Source organism: Oncorhynchus gorbuscha, linkage group LG11 (assembly GCF_021184085.1).
Source record: "Oncorhynchus gorbuscha isolate QuinsamMale2020 ecotype Even-year linkage group LG11, OgorEven_v1.0, whole genome shotgun sequence".
Taxonomy (NCBI): domain Eukaryota; kingdom Metazoa; phylum Chordata; class Actinopteri; order Salmoniformes; family Salmonidae; genus Oncorhynchus; species Oncorhynchus gorbuscha.
In genome coordinates, this window is record NC_060183.1 from 58053085 (window position 1) to 58080621 (window position 27537).

Below are 27537 nucleotides of genomic sequence, written 5' to 3' on the forward strand. Positions count from 1 at the left end.
ATGTTATTTTCTGGATTTTTGTTTTAGATTCCGTCTCTCACAGCTGAAGTGTACCTATGATAAAAATTACAGACCTCTACATGCTTTGTAAGTAGGAAAACCTGCAAATTCGGTAGTGTATCAAATACTTGTTCTCCCCACTGTATGTGGTTGTCCCACCTGGCTATTTTAAGATGAATGCACTAACTGTAAATCGCTCTGTATTAGAGTGTCTGCTAAATGACTAAAATGTAAATATGCACCAAAGTAATCCAAACACAATATTCTACAAAATATCAAATTTATTTTTTATAAAAAATGTAATTTTTTTTGCACATGCACACACACACCATAAATAATGATTTCAATTTTTTGTTTGTATCTTTGATTCACGGAGCAAGCACATAACCGCAGACTTAAACATCTTATCTGGAGGACACCATGGAGAATGCTTGCACTGTTTACAGTAAGAATACATCTCAATGCACTAAAAAAGGCAGTCTGAAAATCAAGTATAAACATTTAGAAATGATCTATAAATGGAGAAAAGTACAAAAGAGCAATAGTATAGACACTACACCCATTTACAAATAAAGGATTTGGTATTATGACTAACACCTTTTGACAAATGGATGCATAACATAATGCATAACGTTGGACAAATAATAAAATGTGTACTATATTGCCCGCTGAACATTTCGTACATTCCTTTTTGACAATCCATCATTTGATTTTCTCTCTTTTAAAAAAAATAAACATAAAAGAACCCTGTAATCATTATACAGCAGGGTATTAAGCTTGACTCAGATATCTTAGCTGATGGGAATTTAGAGGACCCTGTCAGAATAAAACACTGTCATTTTGAGTCATGGATTGACATGTTGTCCATTATGATCATGTCCATCAAACTGTGGCTGTACAGCAACGGAAGTAATGTTAAACTATTACAGAATAGGATCATGGTTTATGAAAATGGGATAATATATGGTCCTGAAAGGCGTCAAAATACAGGACAATGTTTGTCTAAAGGCTATGACAGCCTCTCCAGTCAATGGATCAGCTGGATGCATCCTAGCACTCAGTTATCCCATAAGCCACATGACTACTGGTTTAGAGGTTGTAGGTACAGTATGTAGGTCATCCCTCCCCTTCCCTTGACTTCAGAAATAGGTTCTCACGAGTTCTAGAAGAGTGTAAACAAGTAAACGGTGCTGAATCTTGAGCACACCTAGACATCTTTACTGAAATGGCTGAGCGGGGAAAATGGCCCTCTTTGACAGACAACAGAACTGAATATTACACCGGCAATGTAGTTAGCAGCACACCACTAAGATCACATGACTCAACTACTTATCCTCTTTTTAAATAAAGGATGCACAGACATGAATGCACACTGAGCACACAAACTCACACACCCTCAACACGTCCATACACACAGAGAACTACTTATTTTCCATTCATCAGGCAAAACACACCTTTGTGCAATTGGAAGGCAAACACAGAAGGTTGTCTTTAACTAGGCGTTTCATGACAGTTGGACAGCAATGAAACGAACAAACATACATTTTAGATTTCTATCAAACAAAGCTGCAGAGATGCACTAGGGGTTCTTGGCAAAGACTTGTAAGTCTAAAAACAACCTTGTTCATCCATAGAAAATGAGGAAAGTCATGCTAGAATTGCTTTCATAAAGGCCACTGAGATGGTTCAAATGTATTTTCCAATGCAGCTCCTTCTCCTGTCTGTAATGCCCTGTGTCCAACTACCCTATAGACTTCTAGGTTCTGTGAGTGATTCAACCCTTTGTCACCATCCTGTCTGTGATATATTGCACTGAATAAAGCCTCTGTATTAGCAGCCAGCATTACTGACAGAATGCCATCAATAGTTGAGTTGTTGCTCCAGTGTTCCAGGAGTATGGTCTCTCCTGGTATCAACATCTCACTGCCACAACATTGATGTTTTTTGCCACGTCATGTCTGTTAGAGACCTTATAATTGCACAATTGCTATGGAAACCATCTAGAAATGTTAGATTTGTAATAAACAAAAAAATAGGCTACTCTGTTGTTACCCTGCTTGAAACAAATGCACACAAATGGTTTAGCAGCATCGTCCTGATCTCCATTTGATTAATTAAAGAAAACAGTGGAAATGAAAATCCATGTCATGAAAATCCTAGTTTGTTCTCCTTTTTCCCCTCTACCTTAAATACATCACAGTTATACAGTATGTGTGAGCAAAGGTCTCATTGAATTTGGCACGAAGTACATGTAAGTATGTGTATTAATCATTAGAACATGTATCACTGAATATATTAGATTAGGCTCACATATATTGTCCTGTAATACATACACACATGTTGCAATTGTAGTTGTGTGCGTACGATCAGCTGATTTGATTGCATGTACTGTATGTGATGTACAGTACTGGGCTCAGCTGGGAACAGTTTATTTAACCGGAGAGAGCTTCTTGAGCAGTTTCTTCCCCTTGGAGAGCAGTCCCTTTTTCTTTTTGTTGTCTTGGAGGTCCCTGGGGCCCCTGGTGGGGCTGATGGGCCGCATGGTGCCTGGGGGACACACGGGACGCACCATGGGGGATGCCGCTCGGACAGGCGGGGCCGTGCTCTCTGTGGTATCCGTGGTTACCTGAAGAGAAATGCCATGGAGGGTGGTGGGGGTAGGGGCAGTGCATTACAAAGAAATCAGTAGTCCACTGTGGCCTACTCTTTCTCTTTCTGAGGTAGGGCTACAATAGTACATATAGTCTACAGTCAGCATTGTGTCCCTCAACAACACTTTATCACCCCACTGTCACCTGAGTAGCCCTATCCATCAACAGTAAAGCTATATATCGAAATGGACTTTAAAATATGTTGTGTTAAATAGAGTGAAGGGTTAGGTATGCCAAACATTTCTACAGTCTAATTCAATTTCCAATAATATTTGAATTTGAAGTTATGTGTGCTGACCTTCAGACTTCTCAGCATTAGCTGTCAATATAGACAAGTATGAAAACATAACTCTGTATAAAGTCCAAGAGAACAGTGTCAATGCAGACCATTATACTTACTGTAGGTTTTCCACTAAATGTGTGTCAAATACCTACGTAACGTTTATGTTTCAAATAGGACTGGTTTCCCAGACAAGGATTTAGCTTCAAACGCTTGCTCAATAAACATTTGCCATTGGAATAGGTTTTTAGTTCAGGACTAGTGTCCGGGAAACAAGCCCTTAATGTTTATAAAAGTGGTTCAGAATAAGGATGAGGTATTGCCTTTTGGGCTATTGTTGAAATCATTCCTTAATACCTCCCTCTCCTTCTGTTGATGGGGACTGAAGACATTGGTGGCGCTGCTGAGGTTTCACACACACAAACACTGGTGAAGAAGCCATCAAACATAGAGCACACAACATCGCAACACCACAGATTCTGATATGTCCATTGATCATGAGGGACACCAACAGTAATATACAACACTCAGGGACACAACTGTAGATACCATCCCTCTTGCCTAATGTACTGGACTGGCAACCGATGCTACCGTACAGTTCATCTAGGACCTTTAAAATGGTCTCTCAAAGATAAAGAGGAATCATTTCTGAATCAAATGGAGATTTGCAGCTCCCATTAGTAATGTTTTTTCAACAACTACAGCTATAGGGAACTTATAAGTTTGCAAAATAGAGCACGATCTCACAGATAATTAGTAGTCCACTACTTTGCAGGCATTAAATCACTCCAATAAATTGTTACAAAAAATGTATTTGTAACAATTTTTCTAATTTATGCTGTAAATTAGCATTCTGGTTACACTAAAAAGTAACGGGAAACACTTTCCTAATTACACAGAATAGTATATACAACTTTAATGTGCAAGCATGAATAACCATGTTGCTGTAAACTTTGTGACTGTGTAAGCAGAATGTTTACTGGCTACAAATGAACCATTTAGCATAAGTGTAGTCACAATACCCAGCATTAGATCTGTCAGGCTGGTATCTCTAGTTGCTCACGTACTGTACAAGGCAGACAGAGCCATTTATGATGTGAAATGAACAATCTTCTTCTGTTTGTATTTGCCAAAGCAGGTGAGGAAAAAAAGTAAATCAGCCGTGTTGACGTTTCATTTTCAGTACAACCCACAAACAACTATGAGAACAGAAAAGAAAAACACCAAGAATACGCACATGAACACAGGGCGCAAATGAAAATGATTGCTGCTTTTATTGTTCCATTGTACCATTACAGTATGGATGTATCACTGTGGCTGTTATTTCTCCTGGTTTAGTTCAAACATGGCATATCTATCAACTCTCATCAGGCCTGAAAAATAGATCTTTTTGGAAGTGTATGCAGTATACAAAAGAAACAAAGCCTCTCCCAGGAAATACAGCAGTTGGGCCAAAGTCTACTATTATATAAAAGGTATCGAGTTTGTTTTTGAAAAAGGCATGCTTTGCTATATTACCAACCCTACAGTTTACTTAAATCCTTTCTGTCCATTTGGGTACAACTGGTAGAAATCAGGAAAGTTTAAGAGGTGTTCATAAAGCACTTATTAATAGACACAGGATCCAGAGTTGAGTTTGGTGTTTTGGTGCAAAGAGGTTACCCAATGATCCTTCTATATTCCTGTGTAGGAATTACTTTAGCCTATTTCAAATCTGTACTCTCTTATGTCACTGGTCTGTGAATATCACCCACCCCGTACGGGCACAGTTCAAGTGTTCTATCTCTCTGTCCACATCAGGCTTTGCTTCTTCCTTTCTAACTCTCAGAAAGGTTTGACTGCGTTCGTCCCTTTCGCCAGCCGGGGCTAAGGTTTGTATCGTCACCACTGTCAGACACACGGACAACACACACACACACACACACAGAACACAGACGGCAAGTGGAGGAAGCGAGGCTTATATCAAGAGAGACGGAGGATGGATGGACAGAGGGACTAGCGCTGAGAGCGGTGATGTACCCTTTTGGCCTCGGCCCGGTTGGCGGGCTCATCCTGGGCGTAGCGGGATGGAGTGTCCGTCAGGTACACCTCCACGTCGTCAGGCACTTCTTCCAGAAAGTTGGAGGGGACGAGGCCACGGTGGCCATTGATTTCACCCTGCAGAGAGAGGAGAGGAGGGTGCAGTGGGGATGAGAACCATGGCTAGATCCATTGAACTCTGATGGTCAAACCTGAGGGAAAGAGCCCTCTCCTGGGCAAGAGGACATACTATGTGTATGTGCAGGCAGTTGAGCCAATGGTATTTCTTAAAAATGCAGAACTAAAACAGCTGACTTTTACAACCTTTGAATTGCCCTATATAATAATGCTACTAGTAACATCACGGAACCCAGAAAAGAGGCATACTCACATAGTAGAACCCGTCTTCGTCAATCTCTCCAAATACAGCGAGGATGTCACCAGCACAGAAAGTCAACTCAGCCTATCAGGAAACAGAGATGTCATTAATACCCTTACAATGTCTGTCTATCTGGTTACATGTATGTACAGTGTGTGTATGTACAGTGTGTGTGTATGTACAGTGTGTGTGTGTGTGTGTGTGTGTGTCAATACCTCCACGTCCACGTTGGGGGAGCTCTCTCTGGGGTCATAATCATAGAGGGCCACCATCCTCCTGGTGGCCTGATGCTGACAGAGGCCTCGTCTGTCCTGCCCTGTGAGAGGAAACAAGAGGACACGCCAGGACAGGAGGTGATATAGTAACAGATATGTATGTGGTGTCATAGAGAGATGTCATAGAGAGATACGTGTGCCCAGTATGTTACCTAGAAAAATATGAAATGGGTACAGTCAAAATGGCTCCCAGTCCACCCGTTATTTTTTAATCATTGACCTGAATAAGGATGTCTGTTCTATTCCATATAGTTCTGTGGTTACCTATTCCAATTTTATCCACTGGTGTGTTTAGTGGGAGGAAGCCCTGCTTGATGAGCTGGTCCATGGTCTCCTCATCTTCAGCCCTGATCTCTGACACCATGTTGCAGGGCAGGAGCCCCATCCTGCCTCCCCTGATCTCCCCTCGGTAGAAACCATCAGTGTCCTTATCACCATATACCTGGAAAGAGAGAGCGAGAGTGAACAAGCGAGCGAGAGACAGAACGCAAGGGAGAGTGAGAGGGGAGGGAGAGAGAGAAAAATGGAGCAAGATTGATTGGAAGCAAAACAAAAGAGATGGCAGAAGGAAAAGTCTATTTTCAATGATATTTTATATTGTACCTCATTGTTTTCAAAACAAGCACAATATATCTCCTCATATGGCCTAGCACTGTGTGTGACACCCACCCTGATGATCTGGCCCTCTTTAAAGGGCAGTTCCTCATCTGCGGCGTCCGGGTTGGGAGACATGGACAGGGGGTCGTAGTCAAACAGAGCCACAAAGATCCGGAATGTTTCTTCAGGTTCTGACTCATCGTAGTTAGGAGGGGAGCGGCGTTCCCGGTCCCCGTATCCCTCTTAAACACGGGCGAGAAAGAGAACACATCCACTTGCATCTCAATATACAGTTGAAGTCGGAAGTTTACATAGACTTAGGTTGGAGTCATTAAAACTCGTTTTTCAACCACTCCAACAAATTTCTTGTTAACAAACTATAGTTTTAGCAAGTCGGTTAGGATATCTACTTTGTGCATGACACAGGTAATTTTTCCAACAATTATTTACAGACAGATTATTTCACTTATAACTCACTGTATCAGAATTGCAGTGGGTTAGAAGTTTACATACACTAAGTTGACTGTGCCTTTAAACAGCATGGAAAATTCCAGAAAATTATGTCATGGCTTTAGATGTAATGGCTTTCCAAACGCCTGAAGGTACCACGTTCATCTGTACAAACAATCGTACACAAGTATAAACACTATGGGACCACGCAGCCATCATACCGCTCATGAAGGAGACGCGTTCTGTCTCCTAGAGATGAACGTACCTTGGGGCGAAAAGTGCAAATCAATCCCAGAACAACAGCAAAGGACCCTGTGAAGATGCTGGAGGAAACAGTTACAAAAGTATCTACATCCACAGTAAAAACAAGTCCTATATCGACATAACCTGAAAGGCCGCTCAGCAAGGAAGAACCCACTGCTCCAAAACCACCATAAAAAATCCAGACTGCGGTTTGCAACTGCACATGGGGACAAAGATTGTACTTCTTGGAGAAATGTCCTCTGGTCTGATGAAACAAAAATAGAACTGTTTGGCCATAATGACCTGTTTGTAGGAAAAAGGGGGATGCTTGCAAGCCGAAGAACACCAACCTTGAAGCACAGGGGATGGCGACATCATGTTGTGCACTTCACAAAATAGATGGCATCATGAGGTAAGAAAATTATGTGGATATATTGAAGCAACATCTCAAGACATCAGTCAGGAAGTTAAAGCTTGGTCGCAAATGGGTTTTTCAAATGGGCAATGACTCCAAGCATACTTCCAAAGTTGTTGCAAAATGGATTAAGGACAACAAAGCCAAGGTATTGGAGTGGCCATCACAAAGCCCTGACCTCAATCCTACAGAAAATGTGTGGGCAGAACTGAAAAAGCGTGTGCGAGCAAGGAGGCCTACACACCTGACTCAGTTACATCAGCTCTGTCAGGAGGAATGGGCCAAAATTCACCCAACTTATTGTGGGAATCTTGTGGAAGGCTACCCAAAACATTTGACCCAAGTTAAACAATTTAAAGGCACTGCTACCAAATACTAATTTAGTGTATGTAAACTTCTGACCCACTGGGAATGTGATGAAAGAAAAAATAATTCTCTCTACTATTATTCTGACATTTCACATTCCTAAAGTAAAGTGGTGATCCTAAGACTGGAATTTTTACTAGGATTAAATGTCAGGAATTGTGAAAAACTGAGTTTAAATGTTTTTGGCTAAGGTGTATGTAAACTTCCGACTTCAACTATAGGTCCACTAGGATCCACTACAGTTGTAATGGGTCACAGTCTATGGCATTATGTTACATTGATTTTGGATTCATATCTATAGCATGAGAGGAAACATTCTTTGACTGAATTTGGCCACTCAGTAACACTAGTGTGTAGTAGTGAGTCATGTTGCGCATGCTATTATGCATGGACGGAGAGAAGGGAAGAGGCATATACAGTATAGACAAGTGTGTTGTTTACAAGTGATTTACAAGCGAGAGAGCCAAACCATGTAGGTGACTGTGCAGTACTATGGTATATAATGGATTGAGCTTGCTCATCAAACCAACACTTCATTTTGTAGCGTGCAAGCAGAATTCTGTGGTCAATCCATCAATTGGTCGCAGTATCAGCACAGAGACAAGAGTAAATAATATAATGTAATGTGTATCAATTTGACACCACATATGAACTTACAGATGGATAGAGATTGGAGAGCAAACCAGACATGATGGGTTACACGAACATGTATGACAAAAACACCATGACACACACACACACACACACACACACACACACACACACACACACACACACACACACACACACACACACACACACACACACACACACACACACACACACACACACACACACACACACACACACACACACACACACACACACACACACACACACACACACACACACACACACACACACACACACACACACACACACACACACACACACACACACACACACACACACACACACACACACACACACACACATATACTACAAGACTCTGAGTTAAACATGCATACTGCTGAACCATGACATAGTGATACTGATCTGACTATTGTATTAGGCTCCACTAAAGTACAGTGGGCCTACAGTTTGTCCAAAGAAAACTCTGTCTGTCCTGTAGTTGACTCCTTGCTTAGAAACGATCAAATCAAATCAGGCCATCAGCATAGTGAACATATGAAAACCCAAACAAATGTATAAATATGTATTTCTATGTAAGATGTAATAGGACCATTTCAGTAGAACTTTCTGTAACAGTCATTGAGTTCTCAGCAAGTACAGCGATGCTATATAATTCTTCAATGACCCTGACTCCTTCCACCCAGTCATGCATAGTAACCCCAGGAAAGGTGTGGTGGGTGGGGTTAAATTGAGAGGGGGAAGGGTTTAGCAGGCATCTGATGGAGTTCAGTGCAAGGGAGGGACGGGAGAAGCATCATTTGAGCAGCAGTCATTCCAATCCGCAACAGTGGGCAGCCATCTTCAACAGTGTTGCTCAGCAAGGTGCCATATTGGTGCAGTGCAGTGGATCATGCTAGGCGTTCTGAGACATATTAAGGCAGTCGTTGGCAACACTACTCTTCTCTCGACTAGCGCTGGTGGCTATTGGCTGTGCTTTGGTGAAGGAGCGAGGGATAAACCACAGCACGTACCATTATAGGAAGGCTTGGCGCCTGTGGGGCGTCGTCGGGACGACCACGTGCCGTGCGGTACTACACTGCCATAGTAAACATCTTCCGTGACGGGGGAGAGGTTCCCATCACTGTTACTCTCTGTGGTTATCTCTACAGGAAACACCAATCAAACGGTGGTGGTTAAAGCGCGAATGCTACTCATTGGTTGGTTGGTTCAGAGGTCTCTTCCTGGCATAACCTTTGATAATCCTAACATATTGTTGGCCATATACAGAGAGCTCAAAAGCAGTTCTTAATCATTAAAATATTCAGCTACATTTGTTACGGTGAAATATATGTCTGTGTACCTTGTCACCGTAGCAGCCACGGAACGTTCTAGTAGCTGATAATACTGTACATTGACTGATGTCTATAAGTAAGCTGTCAGTACTGTGAAGACATGAGCATGGTTCAAAGACACAGAGGTGATCTGCACACAGAGAAGCTCATGGAGGATTAAAACAGGCAGCAGAACATCTACTAGGGCACAGAGAACATCAATGGACAAACACAATACAACTCCCAGAGTCCTCTCTGGGGTAATGTGACCCGACTGACCAATGGAGGGCACCATAAGAGGGTGTCTTTGGGGCTGCGGACCGTCCCGTGGCATTCTTCTCCCCGTCTCCCGATCCAGCCGACCCCCAGAGGAGTTGTTCCCAATCTTAAAAAGATCACACATAAAAAAAATCTTAATCTTCCCACAACTAGCAAAATGACTATTCCTTCAAAGAAAAGGTCATCCCAATCAAACAAGATAGAAGAAGTATTCTAATGTAGACACATGGCTGGACACAGGGGCCATATCATCCAACTGTGGTAAAGGGGTTTGCGTACTTGATTTTTTCCATTGTACAAGTGGTAATCAGAACCAAATCAGTTTACTCGATTTTAATATTTAACATTTGAATGTTAAGCTTTGATGAGAGACTACATGAGTGGTATTCCTACCTTGAGTGCATTGTGGGAGTTGCGTCGTCGTCCCTCCTCCAGCTGCATTTCAGAGTAGAGCTCCTCCTCATCCTCTTCCATGATGTCAGAAAGGTCAGAGCCCCGGCTGCTCTCACTGTGGTACTCCTCACTGTGGCTGTAGTGGGCCTGACACACACACACACACACACACACACACACACACACACACACACACACACACACACACACACACACACACACACACACACACACACACACACACACACACACACACACACACACACACACACACACACACACACACACACACACACACACACACACACACACACACACACACACACACATAAACTTGTGAAATCATACTAGGATATCCAGCAACCGGGAAAAACCATTGGATGTGAATATGTACCCTATTACATTCTGTCTTTACCGGCCTGCCCAGCTCGGACCCTCTGAGGAATTCATCTACTGAGGCCCCCTGTCTCCTGAGGCCGTGACCATACCCTTCCTCATCCTCCTCTTCCTCATCTGAGTTCTGTTGGTGGAAGGCCTGGCCCTGCTCATTGTAGACGACTCTCCTCTCCATCTAACACAATCCATAGGCAGATATTTGTAACTTCAACAAACAAATGATCAGACTAGAGCTTTAACCAGGGCAACATTGATTGGTTTTATGTATGAATGACTCACTCTGCCACTCTCTGCAGCCACCCTCTGTGCTGCCTCGCGGGCGATGGCTTTGGCCATTTGGTCTGGGATGGGGGTGCCCCTGGGCTGTGGCAGGATTCTCTGGGGGGAGGGTGAGCGGTGGTTTGCAGAAAGGGGCGCCTCCAGGGTGTGCCCGTACATGGGTGCGGGAGGAGGCTGGGCGGAGGGGGAGCGGGTAGGATCCCAGGGCTGGCTTGGGACGCCCCCATGCTGGACCACCTGCTCTTTGGCTTCCAGGTCTCTGGCACTTACTGGTCTCTGGTGGAGCTGGGGGGGTGGGTGGGGCAGCAGGGGTAGGCGATGCTGGGGAATTGTATGGGGAGGATGAGGCTGGAGGTGCAAGGGCTGTGGAGGACCACCAGGGTGAGCGGGTTGAGGCTGTCGGTGAGGCTGGGGAACAAGATGAGGGGGCAGGGGTTGGAGGTGTGGCTGGGTTTGAGGACTGTGGTTAGGGAAGGGTTGTCTGTGAGGCAGGGGTGAGGGAGGCTGGAGGTGAGGCGGGGGTAGTTGTGGGTGAGGGAGGTGAGGTGACTGGAGGTGGGGTGGAGGGGCATGGGAGTGAGGTGGAGGGGGCCCTGCGTGTGGTTGCTGAGGGGGCACAGGGGCAGGGTGAGGAGGCGGCAACAGTAGGTTGTTTGGAATGGGGGCAACGTGGGAGTCCTGGGACTCTCCCTGTGCTGATAACGTCCTGACGATGACCTCCCTGGCCTCCAGACACTGGATCCTGTTCAGCTCCACTGTCACATAGTCAGCCAGAGGGTACAACACCTCCGCTATCTGACAGGAAACACAACACACACACCTCGGGTTGGACACAGTTGACATTCAGTTCATTGTTGCATTCCTTTCAACTGCTTTTCAACTGCATTGCTCTTAAATTCAGAGCAACGTCCACTAGTATAGACAGTTTGCCTAATACAGACCCTGTGCAACTCTACAAAGGGAGGATGTCCATATTTAATGTCCACCAGCAGAGGGAGTGAGAGTGCTTTCTAGGGTTTTCACAGGGCTTTGTATATAGAGAATACTAGCACTGACAGTGTGAGCTGTCTAGGTAGCACTGCTGAGCACTAAAGCCAGCGGTGATGTAATGACACAATTACACACACATATCACATACTCTAACACTCTGTAGTTCACTCACTCTCACATACTCCGCTGTCACTTGGTGTATACCCTTACTCACCTTCTGTCTTTTGGCAGTTACTGACTCACCTTTTGTCCTTTAGTGCAGACTGCGTATCCGATGACGCTGGCTCCATTGGAGGTTCCACTGGGTGAGAGGATAGGGGGCTTCCAGCGCACCTGCAGGACACCTGGTGCCTGGCCACACTGCACCTGCACCTCCTGAGGTGGTAATGGGGGGCCTGGAGGGGGGATGACACGTTAGATACTATCAACATAGGTTTTACAAACACAAACGGTGATGGAGTGGAGGTGAGTGGAGCATTCATGAGTGCTGTTACTTGTTTCATCCGATCTCTTTTTTTTTGTTGGGAAATTACGTGATACACAAATCCCCTTTCCCTTTTCCAATGTTGGTTGCATAGACCTAAGGAATCACGATGTAAATGTTATGTAAAATCCAGTCAATTTTGGGGGGATTATTTTAAGAGTGAATCCTAAATGCATGAAACATCTTATCTGATTAACCTCAAACCCTTTAGCTTTGTAATCAGTCTATTCACACTCAAATGGAAATGTATTTATCAATATAGTATTTAAAAGCAATTTGGAATGTTCTAGCAATGTATTGTATGATGAAAAAGTGAAAGTAGAAGGCTAAAAGGGACAGAGGGAGGTGTGTGTGTGTGTGTGTGAGTGTGTGCGTGTGTGTGTTCTAAAGTTCTACTGAAATGGTCCTATTACATCTTACATAGAAATACATATTTATAAGTTTGTTTGGGTTTTCACATGTTCACTATGCTGATGGCCTGATTTGATTTGATCGTTTCTAAGCAAGGAGTCAACTACAGGACAGACAGAGTTTTCTTTGGACAAACTGTAGGCCCACTGTACTTTAGTGGAGCCTAATACAATAGTCAGATCAGTACCACTATGTCATGGTTCAGCAGTATGCATGTTTAACTCAGAGTCTTGTAGTATATATGTGTGTGTGTGTGTGTGTGTGTGTGTGTGTGTGTGTGTGTGTGTGTGTGTGTGTGTGTGTGTGTGTGTGTGTGTGTGTGTGTGTGTGTGTGTGTGTGTGTGTGTGTGTGTGTGTGTGTGTGTGTGTGTGTGTGTGTGTGTGTGTGTGTGTGAAAGGCATCAGTGTGGGTTGAATGGGTACAGCCTGTTCATTCCTGGTTCACTAGGTACACCATGCAGGACATCTCAGCTCAGGCAGAGGGGAATGCACACAGATACTGATGTGGTCAAATCAGTGAAGGATAGAGTGGGAGAGAGTTACTTCAGCATATTTAGGTTGTATCCCACATGGAACCCCATTTCCCATATAGTCAACTACTTTTGACCAGGGCTCTGGTAGTGCACTATATAAGGAATATGGTGCCATTTGGGACGTAACTTTAATCTATGAGGTATATTAGCATTGAGCCAAAGGGAGGGAAAAGCTGAGGAAGTTACTCATAGTAGTTTCCTAGGTTTTAAAGTGCTGTTAGCTTGTTTTCATTCGATGTGTCAGTTGCACATGCCAATCAAAAGCTACTTCCTACTTTTCCCATAACCACCATAACCCAACTGGTCTTCATTCTGACCTGATCTGGAATATGGTCCTGGACCTGGACAAAACATAACAGACATACATAGCACACGTAAGGACGTGAGTCATCTATATATATATGGACGTTTATCCAAACTTTCTAGAAAACATTATAGATGACATATGAACATGGACAACATAAAACACTTAGACTTAAGAAAAGATCAAACCGGCCTCACCAGCAGCTTGTGTACAGAACTCCACAGCAGCCTCCTTCTTCTCCCTCTGTTCCATGAGCAGTTGCCATGGTACCTGGTGTGGCCGGGCCACCACCCTCACCTTGTATACCGTCATGGCCTTGAGGTTAACAAAGCGCAGCCTGTACCTTCCCGGCTTCACCACTGCATGCTCCGCCCCATCCAGGAACACTGTGTGCCCATAGTTACTGTTGCTGGGCAACCATGAGAGCTCGGCTGAGTCACGCAGGATGTCGTCCACCCGCAGTCCATATGGCGCCACCACCACGTTGGCTCCCACCATCAGGGTGCAGCGCAGCTCGTCCGACAGGCCCCTGTCTGTCACACTCTGCACGGACACGCGGTGCGTATACGTGTCCAGATCCAGCTTCTCCAACAACGACTTGGTCCTGTCGCCGTAGGGCACGCTGGCACGCACCTCACCATCCACCAGCACGTTGTAGCAGCTGATTTTTCCCCATCCCAGGGGCACCATGGGGGGCTCCCAGGCCACAATGACGCTACGGGCCAACTGCTTGATCAGGGTGATCCTCCGGGGGTAAGGCACAATGTCATCGACCAGATCCTCAGGGTCCAGGGGCCCTGTGCCGTTGCTGCAGGGGCCCAGGGGGTTGCTGGAACCCAGTAGCCCATCCCGAGGGGCCCCTCCATCCACCCCCATCAGGCCAAGGGTGATATGGTCCAGAGAGCCCAGGTCCTCCTCTCCGTCCCCTAGTTGGATGGATGGTTTCTCCTTGTCTTGGACAAACTCCACAAAGTTGGACGGGACCAGCCCTCTCTGGCCGTCCAGCAGCTCACCTGGAGCACACAGAGACAGACAGAGAGAGATGCTTACTTTATAATCAACCAAATATAAACCCACCACCATCTCTCTTCTGCAAATTCCTCTACAAATCTTGTCTCCAAACACGTTATTCCAAACAATTCCATGAAAAAAGACCTTTAGAATGTATGAAATAATTAATATTTATATGGAAATGTGGTATGTAAAGAAGGGATCAAACGAGTTGAGCAGAATATGGATATTTCTATTGGGAGTAACATGTAGTATCACCCAGGATTTTTGGCTATGAAGATTTAATTGAGCGATTATTCAGTCAGACACAGTAACACCTTCCAGGAACCCTGTTCTGTTCTGACACACAGTAGCCTGATGATAGATACCATTCACACACGGCCGTCTCAGGGGGAATCTATGGCACGCTCAAGCCTTTAATGATGCCTGCTGCAAATGTTAACATCAGCTAAAAATAGACCATCTCATCAGTGAAAAAAGAGAAAGGAAAATAATAACGAGAGCCCTCGTGACTCAATGCAAGTGTGATCTGTGTTTGGAGCACTATTTTCCCAGGACAACATGACCCTGTGGTGCTCGTCCTCATGGTAGGGACTGTTCTCTCAGATCTGACAGAGAAGAAAGGATAGGGCTATGATGCCATCATCACTTTCTCCAGGAAGTACGGGGGGTTAAAAACCTATTCCTGCACAGTGGATGGAACAAAGGGTGTGTCTGAAATGGCACCCAATTCACTATAGTGACTTAGTGACCACCAACATCTTTCTCTCATCAGTTTTGCTTGCTTTTCAAAGAGATCCTGACTGTCCTCTCCCTCTCTATCTCATCTTTCCAGTCAGTACAGTAGTGAGGCTGGGAAGCCCTTGCTCTCTGTCTGCAGAGGGATATGTCTGCGATTAATCAGAGCCTTGCTGGATTAGCCGTCGAGCTACATGGCTCAGGCTGCATCTTGACAACAGCTTGGTCTGAGCACCAGTATCCCTGTGGTAAATACAAACCACTTCCTCCTCCATGCAGCCAGCCAGGCAGGCAGTAGCTAGACTAAATCTAGGCATTCTCACCCACCACCACCAACACCACCGCCCATGGCTGCCAGTGATGACTCACCAGAGCTGCTGATGCAGGCTGAAGTCTGGGCCAGGGATGCTAGGAGGATTAACGTAGCCATGGAGGAAAAAGCCTTCATAAGTCTAATGAGATTAGATATGACGCGGGCCCTGTTGATACTGATGCCAGTGGTGATGTGTGTGTGTGGAATGTGTGTTGTAGTACATTTACATTTTAGCCATTTAGCAGATGCTCTTATCCAGAGTGACTTAGTCAGTGCATTCATATTAAGATAGCTAGGTGAGACAAACACTTATCACAGTTGGAGTAAGTACATTTTTCCTCAACAAAGAAGTTAGCAGCAAAGTCAAAGTAGTAGCCCTGCATTCACTCTCACCTTGGTAGAAACCGTCGTCGTCCATGGTGCCGTACACGTACAGGTACTTCCCAGCCACCAGGGGGAGCTCTGCCTCTGGGTGCTCGTTTGGCCCATCGTAAGGGTTGTAACTACACAACAAGAGAGAGGAGGGGGAGTTCAACATATTGATGTGCTCCACAAGATATACTACAATATTTCTATGGAGAAAAGAGTGCTTCCGATCTGCAGGTTGATGTACTTGGTGATCTAACTCTGGTCCAGGGTGTAACGTGCGGCTTGCTCACACTGACATAACGCCCTGGACCAGAGCCCTATCTGATCCAGCTGTCCCAGGTGTTGTGTGACAGATTGAACAGTCCCACCTGTAGCGGGCGGTGCAGAGACGGACCGTGCCAGTGTAGCGAGGCTTGGACCGGGGCGCAGGGCTGACCTCATCCTCCTCCATCTGCAGGAACACAGGGGCAGAGGAGCAATCATAGAGTTGCATCTAAATACTTCCACCTTTAGTTAACTTCTCTAGGGTAGGGGGCAGCATTTGAAATTTTGGATGAAGAGCGTGGCCAAATTAAACTGCCTTCTACTCAGGCCCAGAAGATAGGATATGCATTGGTAGATTTGGATAGAAAACACTCTAACTTTCCAAAACTGTTAAAATAGTGTCTGTGAGTATAGCAGAACTGATTTGGCAGGCGAAAACCTGAGAAAAATTCATTCAGGATGTAGGATTTTTTGTTTGTTTGTAGTTTTCTATTCAATGCAATTACAGTATCCATTGACTTAGGACTCAAATTGCAGTTCCTATGCCTTCCACTAGATGTCAACGGTCTTTATAAATTGTTTCAGGCTTGTATTCTGAAAAATGAGGGAGTAAGAGCAATCTGAATGAGTGGACCCTGCTGTGTCACAGAGCTTCTTCATGTGCGCGACCGAGAGAGTGCCTTTCTTGTTAACCTTTTATATTGACGACGTTATTGTCAGGTTGAAATAGCTAAAAACAACCTGAGGATTGATTATGAACATCGTTTGAAATTTTTCTACAAACTTTACGGATATTATTTTGATTTTTTTGTCTGCCTGTTGTGACTGCGTTTGAGCCTGTGGATTACTGAAGAAAACACGTGAACAAAATGGTTTTTGGATATAAAGAGACTTTTTCAAACAAAAGGAACATTTATTGAATAAATGAATGTCTTCTGAGTGCAACCATATGAAGATCATCAAAGGTAAGTGATTAATTGTATCTCTATTTCTGACTTGTGTAACTTCTACTTTGCTGGTTACTGTTTGTAATGATTTGTCTGCTGGGCTATGTTCTCAAATAATCGTAAGGTCTGCTTTCTCCGTAAAGCATTTTAAAAATCTTACACTGTGGTTGGATTCACAATAAGTTAATCTTTAAACATATGTAAAGTAGTTGTATATTTTCTGAATTATTATAATGAGTATTTCTGTATTTGAATTTGGCGCTCTGCAATCTCACTGGATGTTGGCCAGGTGGGACGCTAGAGAGGTTAAACTCTCTAGTTCTACTTCTCTGACAGTTTTCACTGGAGAGTCATGTTTCTGTCCGGTGCTAAACCCATAGGTTTTACGCTATAGCTCAGCTGACTGCTGTCATGTGCTATTTTACAGCTGTTCCATGAATAGCCCATCTCTTGGTAAGAGCAGAGATAAAGCACCCTCATGATTTTGCCTTGAGACTTTGTCTCTGAATGGGAAGAGAAGAGAGGCGTTACCCACCTCTGAGGGGGTCGCCCGTTGTGGGCTGCTGGGGCAGCTCGTTGTCACGGTGGTGGGATTGACAGATAGCAGCTCTGGCCTGTCTCTGATCTGTAGCGGGCGGAGGAACTTCGATATCAGCGGAGTGTTTGCCGAGCTCTCATTGCCTGGGAAACATTGATTTCCACACCAAATAAAGAGCATCTGTCATTCCTTCTGCTTTCATTCATGGTACAGCTATTGATTTCCTGTTCAGGGGAGTACACAGCAAACACTCTACAGTATATGGCCAGGACCTGGCTGTGCTCTTTCTGCCTGACGCATCTGCAATGCATTTCCCTGATGCTTAACACTCTCGAACGACACAGCTGACAGGGACCAGGACACAGCCATCACAGAGTTCTCATCGACACACCCCTACACAACACCAAACCTAGGTAATTTCACATTTTAGACAAAAATATAAAATTATTGGTGGTTGGATTTGTTTCATCACACCACCAGATTACAACCATACAGTAGCATTTTAACTGCAGTAAAGTGACAGTAGAGGATATCTAGAGCAGTATCTCAGAGCCTTCTAATCTATAGTATTGCTGATTCTGCTGTATGTATTAGCTGGCAGATTACAGTATGTGGGGTTAGAATACTAATGTGTTGGCTCTCATTAGCAGATGTCATATATCAACCCTCTGATCAATGAGCTGTGTTATTGATCATGAATATAGCAGCATTTCGCCCATTTCCACAGTGGTCCAGATTTGTCTTGTAGCCTACCGTCGAGATGGGCTGAGAGAGAAGCAGGACCTTACTCACACCAGCCAGTTTAGCTGCCAAATTATCTTCTCTATCTGCCACTCTCCCAACGTCACTCCAGCCGGCTTCTTGTAAAGGTCAATGTTTTGATAACTAGATTAAATCACTGTCTGGTTCCATTTTTAATTAATTAATTACCCACGCATAATGTCTGACAGAGCCTCATCTGGAGCACAAACAAGATTGTGTACACAGACTTTCAGAACCGTCCGCTGGTCTTGATTGATGAGATACACAGTTTGAAACAAATGCCAGATATGATGCATGTACTATGACTCTCTAAGGAAAGGCTCTTTTCTGCTTCATATGTATGTCTTCTGACTGCACAATGCTCTTACAGGGGGCAGGGTTGGGAGCTCTCACCTTTCCCTGCCAGTCCGTTGAGGATTTGGGAGAGTTTATTTTCCAGGGAAAGGGGAGTTTTTTGTTTGGAGAAAGAATCAGAGCTGAAGATGTCCACAGTATCCACCTCCAGACGGAAATCTTCCAGGCTCCTGGACAAATGGCCAAACTGTTTAGTCTGTGACCTGCATTTCTGCTCCAGGTCGCGAACCTTGTCCTTCCGTGGACAATTATGTGATATAGAGGGAAGGAGAGAGAAGGAATGAATGTTTCTGTGTTCCTATGTAGCAACTCTTTAGAAGGGGATAGATACACTGTATTACATTTATATTTTAGTCATTTATCAGACGCTCTTATCCAGAGCAACTTACATACATTTTCATACTGGTCCCCCGTAGGAATCAAACCCACAACCCTGGCGTTGCAAGCGCCATGCTCTACCAACTGAGACACAAGGGATCTATTACAAAGCAATGCATGTTTTATGTTAATAAAATGTACATAATATACCTCTACATGACTATGAGTTCAACTAATCAATGGCTTAAATCCTTATCTGGTGCTGCAGATCGCAAGCCGAACCAATTACCGCACAGGATCCCAAAAGAGCCATTTCATATCAACAACACTGCCTGCCAAGTAATCAATGTACAGTATATGGAAGAGGCTGTGTAACACTGATACACTTTGCTAACCAAAGCCAAGCACAGTGAAGAGGCTTATAAAAGTATGTACATTAAAGACATTATCTAAGCAGCTCCGAGACAATGATTAGAGCCTTGAGTTAACAACTGTTGGGTTTTCTCTGAAAGCTAGAAAGCTCAAACCCCATGGCTTGCTGGGTAAGAGATAAGACAAGCCAGGGTCCTAGCCAAGGGGAAAGTTGGTTTTACCCAGCAATAAAACTAGATGTTTCAGAGTCAGAACACTGGGCTGCAAGATGGGCTGAGATACAGAAACAAGGAAATCAAATGTGTTTAGATATTCCAGAACATCTGGAAGGTGTACAAAATGGCACTCTATTCCCTATATAGTGCACTACTACCATACAGTGCACTACCTCTGACCAGAGCCCTAAAGGTCCTGGTCATAAGTAGTGCACTATATACGGAATAGGGTGCCATTTGGGACACAATTTTGGACTGCAGTACAGAGGAGGCAGAAGAGGATCTATAGTGTGATTCAGTACCAACACAGGATCTGTTCAACTAATATAATTCAATCTAGTTCAATATTAGCATATGTATGCTTGCCTAATTACCATAACATATGCACTGATGTGAATTAGAGCCCAAGTGATTCACTGAGACTTTTGAAAGGCTATAGGACGGAAATGACCATGGAAATGATGAACACTGTGTAACTAGATGTTTCAGGGTGGGAAACAGAATTATCTGCATTCTGTCCAAATGGTTCTGTTCAGACACAGAAGAAACACATAGAAACACACAATGACATTGAATAAAGATGAAAGAAAACAAACACCCAAATCAAGCTGTTACATCGAATGCAATCAATGCATATGTAATACAGTAATCCATTCAAAATCATGTCAATGAATTAGAAAAGAGAACCATTACAAAACAAGTAGGTTCGACAAGTCCCCCTATGGGGAAGATCATGTACAATGAATATTCTAAAAGAAAACACCCCAAAATCATAACCAAGACAGTGCTGAAAACTAGAAATTATGGAAATGAACATTATGTCTAGTTCATCTTAGAGCCATCTCCTCTCTAGGTTAACTGAACACGCTGTTCTCTGTGCACAGCGCCAGTCCTAATGCAGCTCCTCTGCACTGTAGATATTTCATCATCTGGATGGTTGCCCCCTGAACTCCTGTTGATTTTTCTGTAAAAGAGGTTTCTCCAGAGCCATTAGTGTCGTGGCTGCGATAAGAGCTTCTGATCTTAGCCTGAGCAATGGCAGAGTTCACCGGTCTAACTGAGTCGTAAAAGAAAGAGTTATGGGCAGGTTGAGGTTTTGCGGACCCAACCCTCTGGGAAGTCCACGCTCATCAGTGCGTAGCTCCCCACTCCACAAAAGACTCCGAAAGCAATGCAAATACAGTATAGAGTATCACCTGGGATTAACCAGGCTTACCTCAAAACTCTAGCTTTTCATGAAAGGCAATACGGATTTGGTGGATTTAAAACAAGGTATTTTTCTTATGCATCAATGTGTCTTAAATACACAAACAAAACCACATGTATCAGTCAATTGACAACCATTTTGAAAACAGCCACAGAAGCCATCCTCACCTCGCCCACTGGACCTCCATGTCCACTTACCTCTAACAGGTGGACCGCTCCCTCATGCTCTCTCTCAGCTTCAACCTGAGCCTGGAGAACACAAACACAGTTTTATAGGTCCTGCAGGTGACACAGTGAGCACTGCACATTCTTTCTCTGTCAGTAATACATCAAGAATACACTTGGCACAGCTCTTGGTACACTGCAGACATAGAAGAGACAGTCTGTGTTGAACAACAACTCAAGAGGAACTGTCAGCGCAAGAGCAGACACATGCAGAACCCTCAGTGGTGTCAGCTCTGCACAGCATGAGCAGGAGAAATAGTCTTAGAGAGACAAGTTCACAGTACAAAGGCAATGAATGCCTCACAGCTGTGGGGTTTCTGAGGACAGGGGAGACTAGGCGAAATGGAAAGGGTGCTATGACTTCCAATTTAAAAACCTGCAACTAAGGTGCATCGGAAAAGCCTCATAATATCAAGCTGTTTCATCCAGATTGGCTTTGATATCTAGAAGGACGAAATGCTGTTCTACTCAAGTGATATATCATCTGTGCGATTGGTAATTAAATGGAATCACAGTGCAATGGATTAGGTAAAGGACAAAACAGACAAAGGACAAGGCCTCAAATGAGCACGCTGAGGCAGATGCATACAAACTCGCCGATTGAAACGCAGATAGGTGTGCACACCGACAAACACACACCAATACTCAAAAGCAAACATCCTCATTCAACTCCCAATAACACACACACACGCAAACACAATCACACATGCATTCCCTCTCCGTCTCCCTAAAGTGAAGTGCTTGGTTAACTTTAGGCAGTGTCTCTGGGGAGTCTGATCTGTGCTGTGCTGTGCTTGCGGTCTGCACTAATTGCTATGTCTGCCATGGCTCCTCTCTAAACAGAACACACAGGGATTCACACAGCTCTCTAGGAGCTCAGATTACTGCTGCCAATGCAGACAGACACACAATCACAGGAGACTACTGATTATATGGCCTCTTTTACATTCCCATCATATTTCATATCCACAGGCTGAGTTGAAAAACAACTCAAGAGGAACTGTCAGTGCTAGAGCAGACACATGCAGAACGCTCACTATGGTAGAATATTGTTGTTTTTCACGAGTCATGAGTTACAGTGTTTGGGGGAACATTGCATAGTAGTTGCACAATACTAGTCTCTCTAATACATGCACACATACTTGACCACTGTTATCATGATGCATTGTCTATAGTGACCACTGTGGTGATGGTTGGAGTCTAGGGCCGGAGGCGAGGTGGGGTGTTATGGGCTTACCTTATGCAGAAGGTGGATCTTCTGCTGCTTGGAGGTGAGGGCAGCCAGGGCCTGCTCATGCTCTTCATCCAACTGCTGCCTCCTCTCAGCAGCCTCTCGCATATGCTTGGGAGACCAGGTCACAAACAACACAGTCAATACATGTTCATATGCTGGGGAGACCAGGTCACAAACAACACAGTCAATACATGTTTATATGCTGGGGAGACCAGGTCACAAACAACACAGTCAATACATGTTTATATGCTGGGGAGACCAGGTCACAAACAACACAGTCAATACATGTTAATATGCTGGGGAGACCAGGTCACAAACAACACAGTCAATACATGTTTATATACCGGGGAGACCAGGTCACAAACAACACAGTCAATACATGTTTATATACCGGGGAGACCAGGTCACAAACAACACAGTCAATACATGTTAATATGCTGGGGAGACCAGGTCACAAACAACACAGTCAATACATGTTAATATGCTGGGGAGACCAGATCACAAACAACACAGTCAATACATGTTTATATGCCGGGGAGACCATGTCACAAACAACACAGTCAATACATGTTAATATGCTGGGGAGACCAGGTCACAAACAACACAGTCAATACATGTTCATATGCTGGGGAGACCAGGTCACAAACAACACAGTCAATACATGTTAATATGCTGGGGAGACCAGGTCACAAACAACACAGTCAATACATGTTTATATACTGGGGAGACCAGGTCACAAACAACACACTCAATACATGTTAATATGCTGGGGAGACCAGGTCACAAACAACGCAGTCAATACATGTTAATATGCTGGGGAGACCAGATCACAAACAACACAGTCAATACATGTTTATATGCCGGGGAGACCAGGTCACAAACAACACAGTCAATACATGTTAATATGCAGGGGAGACCAGGTCACAAACAACACAGTCAATACATGTTCATATGCTGGGGAGACCAGGTCACAAACAACACAGTCAATTCATGTTAATATGCTGGGGAGACCAGGTCACAAACAACACAGTCAATACATGTTTATATGCTGGGGAGACCAGGTCACAAACAACACAGTCAATACATGTTAATATGCTGGGGAGACCAGGTCACAAACAACACAGTCAATACATGTTTATATGCTGGGGAGACCAGGTCACCACAAACAACACAGTCAATACATGTTCATATGCTGGGGAGACCAGGTCACAAACAACACAGTCAATACATGTTTATATGCTGGGGAGACCAGGTCACAAACAACACAGTGAAAACATGTTTATATGCTGGGGAGACCAGGTCACAAACAACGCAGTGAAAACATGTTTATATGCTGGGGAGACCAGGTCACAAACAACACAGTCAATACATGTTTATATGCTGGGGAGACCAGGTCACAAACAACACAGCCAATACATGTTCATATCCTGGGGAGACCAGGTCACAACATGGTCATACATGGTCATAGTGCGGTAACTATGTCTTGAATGGTTACAACACAATCCAAACACTTTTACAGCACCCATAATACCAGATGAATACATAAAATGTCAAAGCAACAAGAATGCTGTCGTTTTCCATTCAAAGGGTATGAAGTTTGTCTACCTCTATTGACGCCATATCAAGTCCGACTCACTGATTCTTGTGATCAATCGCATACACTGAGTGTACACAATATTAGGAACACCTGCGCCAGGTGCACCAGTTTGAATCTGTCAAGAACTGCAATGCTGCTGGGTTTTTCACGCTCAACAGATTCCTGTATGTATCAAGAATGCTCCACCACCACCCAAAGGACATCCAGCCAACTTCAAACAACTGTGGGAAGCATTGGAGTCCACATGGGCCAGCATCCCTGTGGAATGCTTTCGACAATTTGTAGAGTCCATGCCCCAATGAATTGAGCATGTTCTGAGGGCTAAAGGGGGTGCAACTCAATATTAGGAAACTGTTCCTAACATTTGGTACACTCAGTGTATAGTCACCCACTCCCAAATGGGTAATTATGACTGAATCTCCAGAGTTAAGAGCAGCTGCCACCGGTAGGACTTGGAGTTAAGGACATAAGATGTTTCTTGGAGCTTAAAAACATAAAGCAGCTTATAAACTCTGACATTCATCTTTTTCTCTCCGGGAGAAGGAAAGCTTCTTTCTCCCCAGAGATGCTCAGAGATGTCCTGAGCAGGCACTGCTTTGCATAATCACAGAGGAGTCATAAGCTCTGCTGGAGACCCAGGAGACTCCAGTGACCGAGGGACTGTCACTAGGCTCACTCTGTCACATGTGGTTGTGGTCATTCAAGAGCTCCAAAACGGACTGTCCCGTTAGAGCTCTGGCTCTCATACACAGGGATCAGACGCTAGCCCACAGCTAACTGATTCTTATAATCGTCGTCATCGGTATCATTATCGTCATCGTCATCGTCATCATCCTCATCCACAGCAACAAAGATGCAACTTATCAGTTTAAGACTCCACTTATTCAGATTAGCCAACTTTATGGCAATATTATGTCAGTGAATATCTCTCTCTGAAATTCCGAGGTATAGCACTTTCCTGAAGTGGAGCACTCTTGGTAACATGGTTATGCAATGGTGAAAAAGTACAAACTATTATCCCTGAAATATTGAGCACACTGGAAACGAAGGAGAGTGCTCCACTTCAGGAAATCTCTCACTCATATTTTTTTCCTTTTCCCTTTTCAGTCTTTCTCTGCTTTCTCCATCCTCATCTCTCTTCATAATATTCTCCAACATGCAATCTCCACATCCGTCCAAATCAATAGGCAATGAGAAAGTAACACACACTTCTTTTATTTTTTAGGAGCAGGAGTCAATTTCCTCAGATGGGTACATTTTTCTCTCAAATATAGCCTTACAAACAGACAATCAATATTGCATGGAGGGAAGCAGTGATTTGCAATGAGAGTATATTTCACACTGCTATGAGACTGCTGCTGATTGCTATTGGCATACAAGAGTCTAATGAAAAAGAGTTTCCTGCAACACAAATGACAAAACTCACACACTTTTATTGGGAAGTAAGATGTAAGTAAGATTCTATAACTCATAGGATAGACTTTGTAGATATATGCAATTGTCCAATCAGGTTTTCAGAAAATATTGATCTAGTGATCTAGCTTCACCTTAACCTAACCCAATCAGATTGCAAAGGTCTTATAGTACCCTATCTCTGACATTTAATTCATCTCTCATGATTGGCTGACAGAGCTTACTGTTGAGTTGAAAAAACAGTAGCAGTGAATGTAGGAGAGCTAGGACTGATGGATGGATGGACGGACGGGTGGATTCTCACCTTGAGGACCTGCTCGAGGTTCTCCAGTTTGCCTTGGAGCCGTTTCCTTTCCTGTTGGGCTAAGTCTCTCTCCTAACTCACAGCACTGTAGGTGTGTCCGAGCTGCTCATAGTCTGACCTTACCTAGAGAAAAATAAAACAAAGACAGAAATCAAGTAAGGGCAAGAGTGAGTCAGGGTGAAGGAATATACACTACAGGGTCAAAAGTATGTGGACACCCCTTCAAATGAGTGGATTCAGCTATTTAAGATTGAGCACACAGCCATGAAATCTCCTTAGGAAAACATTGGCAGTAGAATGGCCCGTACTGAAGCGCTCAGTGACGATCATCTTGGCACCGTCATAGAATGCCACCTTTCTAACAAGTCGGTTCATAAGATTTCTGCCCCTCACCTGTAAGTGCTGTTATTGTGATGCTGAAATGTCTAGGAGCAACAACGGCTCGTAAACATCGTATGACCTTGGTTGCAACACTCACTACCGAGTTGCAAACTGCCTCTGGAAGCAACTTCAGCACAGGAACTGTTCGTCAAGAGCTTCATGAAATGGGTTTGCATGGCCGTGCAGCCATGCACACAAGCCTAAGATCACCATGTGCAATGCCAAGCGTCGGCTGGAGGGGATCACCTTGTGCAATGCCAGCGTCGGCTGGAGGGGTGAAATCTTAAATCTCGCTGCCATAGGACTCTGGAGCAGTGGAAACGCGTTCTTTGGAGTGATGAATCACACTTCACCAGCTGGCAGTCCGATGGACATATCTGGGTTTGGTGGATAGTTCAGGCTTCTTGGATCCAGTGAAGGGAAATATCAACGCTACAGCATACAATGACATTCTAAATGTAATTAACATGTTACATATTACTGCACTGTCGGAACTAGAAGAACAAACATTTTGCTACACTCGCATTAACATCTGCTAAGCATGTGTTTCTGACAAATAAAATTTGATTTGATTTAGATAATTCTGTGTTTCCGACTTTGTAGCTCTTGCAGGGCTCATTGCAGGCCAGTCAAGTTCCTTTCCTGTTTCAGCACGACAATGCCCCTGTGCAGCACAACACGAGGTCCATACAGAAAGGGTTTGTCAAGATTGCTGTGGAATAACTTGACCGGCCTGCACAGAGCCCTGACCTCAACCCCATTGAACACCTTTGGGATGAATTTTAACACCGACTGCGAACCGGGCCTAATCGCCCAACATCAGTGCCCGACCTCACTAATGCTCTTCCGGCTGAATGGAATCAAGCCCCGCAGCAATGTTCCAACATCTAGCGGAACGCCTTCCCAGAAGAGTGGAGACTGTTATAGCAGCAAAGGTGTGACCAACTCCATATTAATGAACAAGATGTTGGAATGAGATGTTCGACAAGCAGGTGTCCACATACTTTTGGCCATGTAGTGTATATGGAGTGAGTGAGAAGAGAAAAAAATAATTTTGTTCTTCCATCAATTTACCTGTCCTTTTTCATTTACAGTGCCTTCAGAGAGTATTCAGACACCTTGACTTTTCCACATCTTGATAAATTACAGCTTTATTCTGAAATTGATTGAATAAAAAAACTCAGCAATCTACACACAATACCCCATAATGACAAATATAAAAATGTTTATAGAAATGTTTGCAAATGTATTTAAAATAAAAAACAGAAATATCTTACTTACGTAGTAGG

At 44.0% G+C, this 27537-nt stretch overlaps 1 protein-coding gene across 8 annotated transcripts; it reads right to left on the reverse strand.

The window, feature by feature from the left end:
- Positions 1 to 271: 271 nt before the first annotated feature.
- On the reverse strand, positions 272 to 27383 carry LOC124049014 (RIMS-binding protein 2-like). 8 transcript variants are annotated; one of them, XM_046370286.1, is made up of 22 exons: positions 27323 to 27383; positions 25868 to 25990; positions 22557 to 22661; positions 21293 to 21343; positions 19023 to 19218; positions 17865 to 18010; positions 16487 to 16569; positions 16143 to 16252; positions 13885 to 14700; positions 13701 to 13724; positions 12199 to 12350; positions 10966 to 11760; positions 10706 to 10861; positions 10291 to 10437; positions 9898 to 10003; positions 9319 to 9450; positions 6274 to 6443; positions 5869 to 6046; positions 5545 to 5645; positions 5342 to 5413; positions 4951 to 5088; positions 272 to 2626 (listed from the first exon to the last, which is right to left on the reverse strand). In XM_046370286.1, the coding sequence occupies exons 3-22, from the start codon at positions 22656 to 22658 to the stop codon at positions 2429 to 2431; spliced, it is 3873 nt and encodes a 1290-aa protein (XP_046226242.1). In that variant the 5' UTR covers positions 22659 to 22661; positions 25868 to 25990; positions 27323 to 27383; the 3' UTR covers positions 272 to 2428. The 8 variants fall into 8 exon arrangements, with proteins under 8 accessions (XP_046226242.1, XP_046226241.1, XP_046226247.1 ...); XM_046370285.1 differs by having other exon boundaries at positions 10685 to 10861; XM_046370291.1 differs by lacking the exon at positions 13701 to 13724.
- Positions 27384 to 27537: the final 154 nt, after the last annotated feature.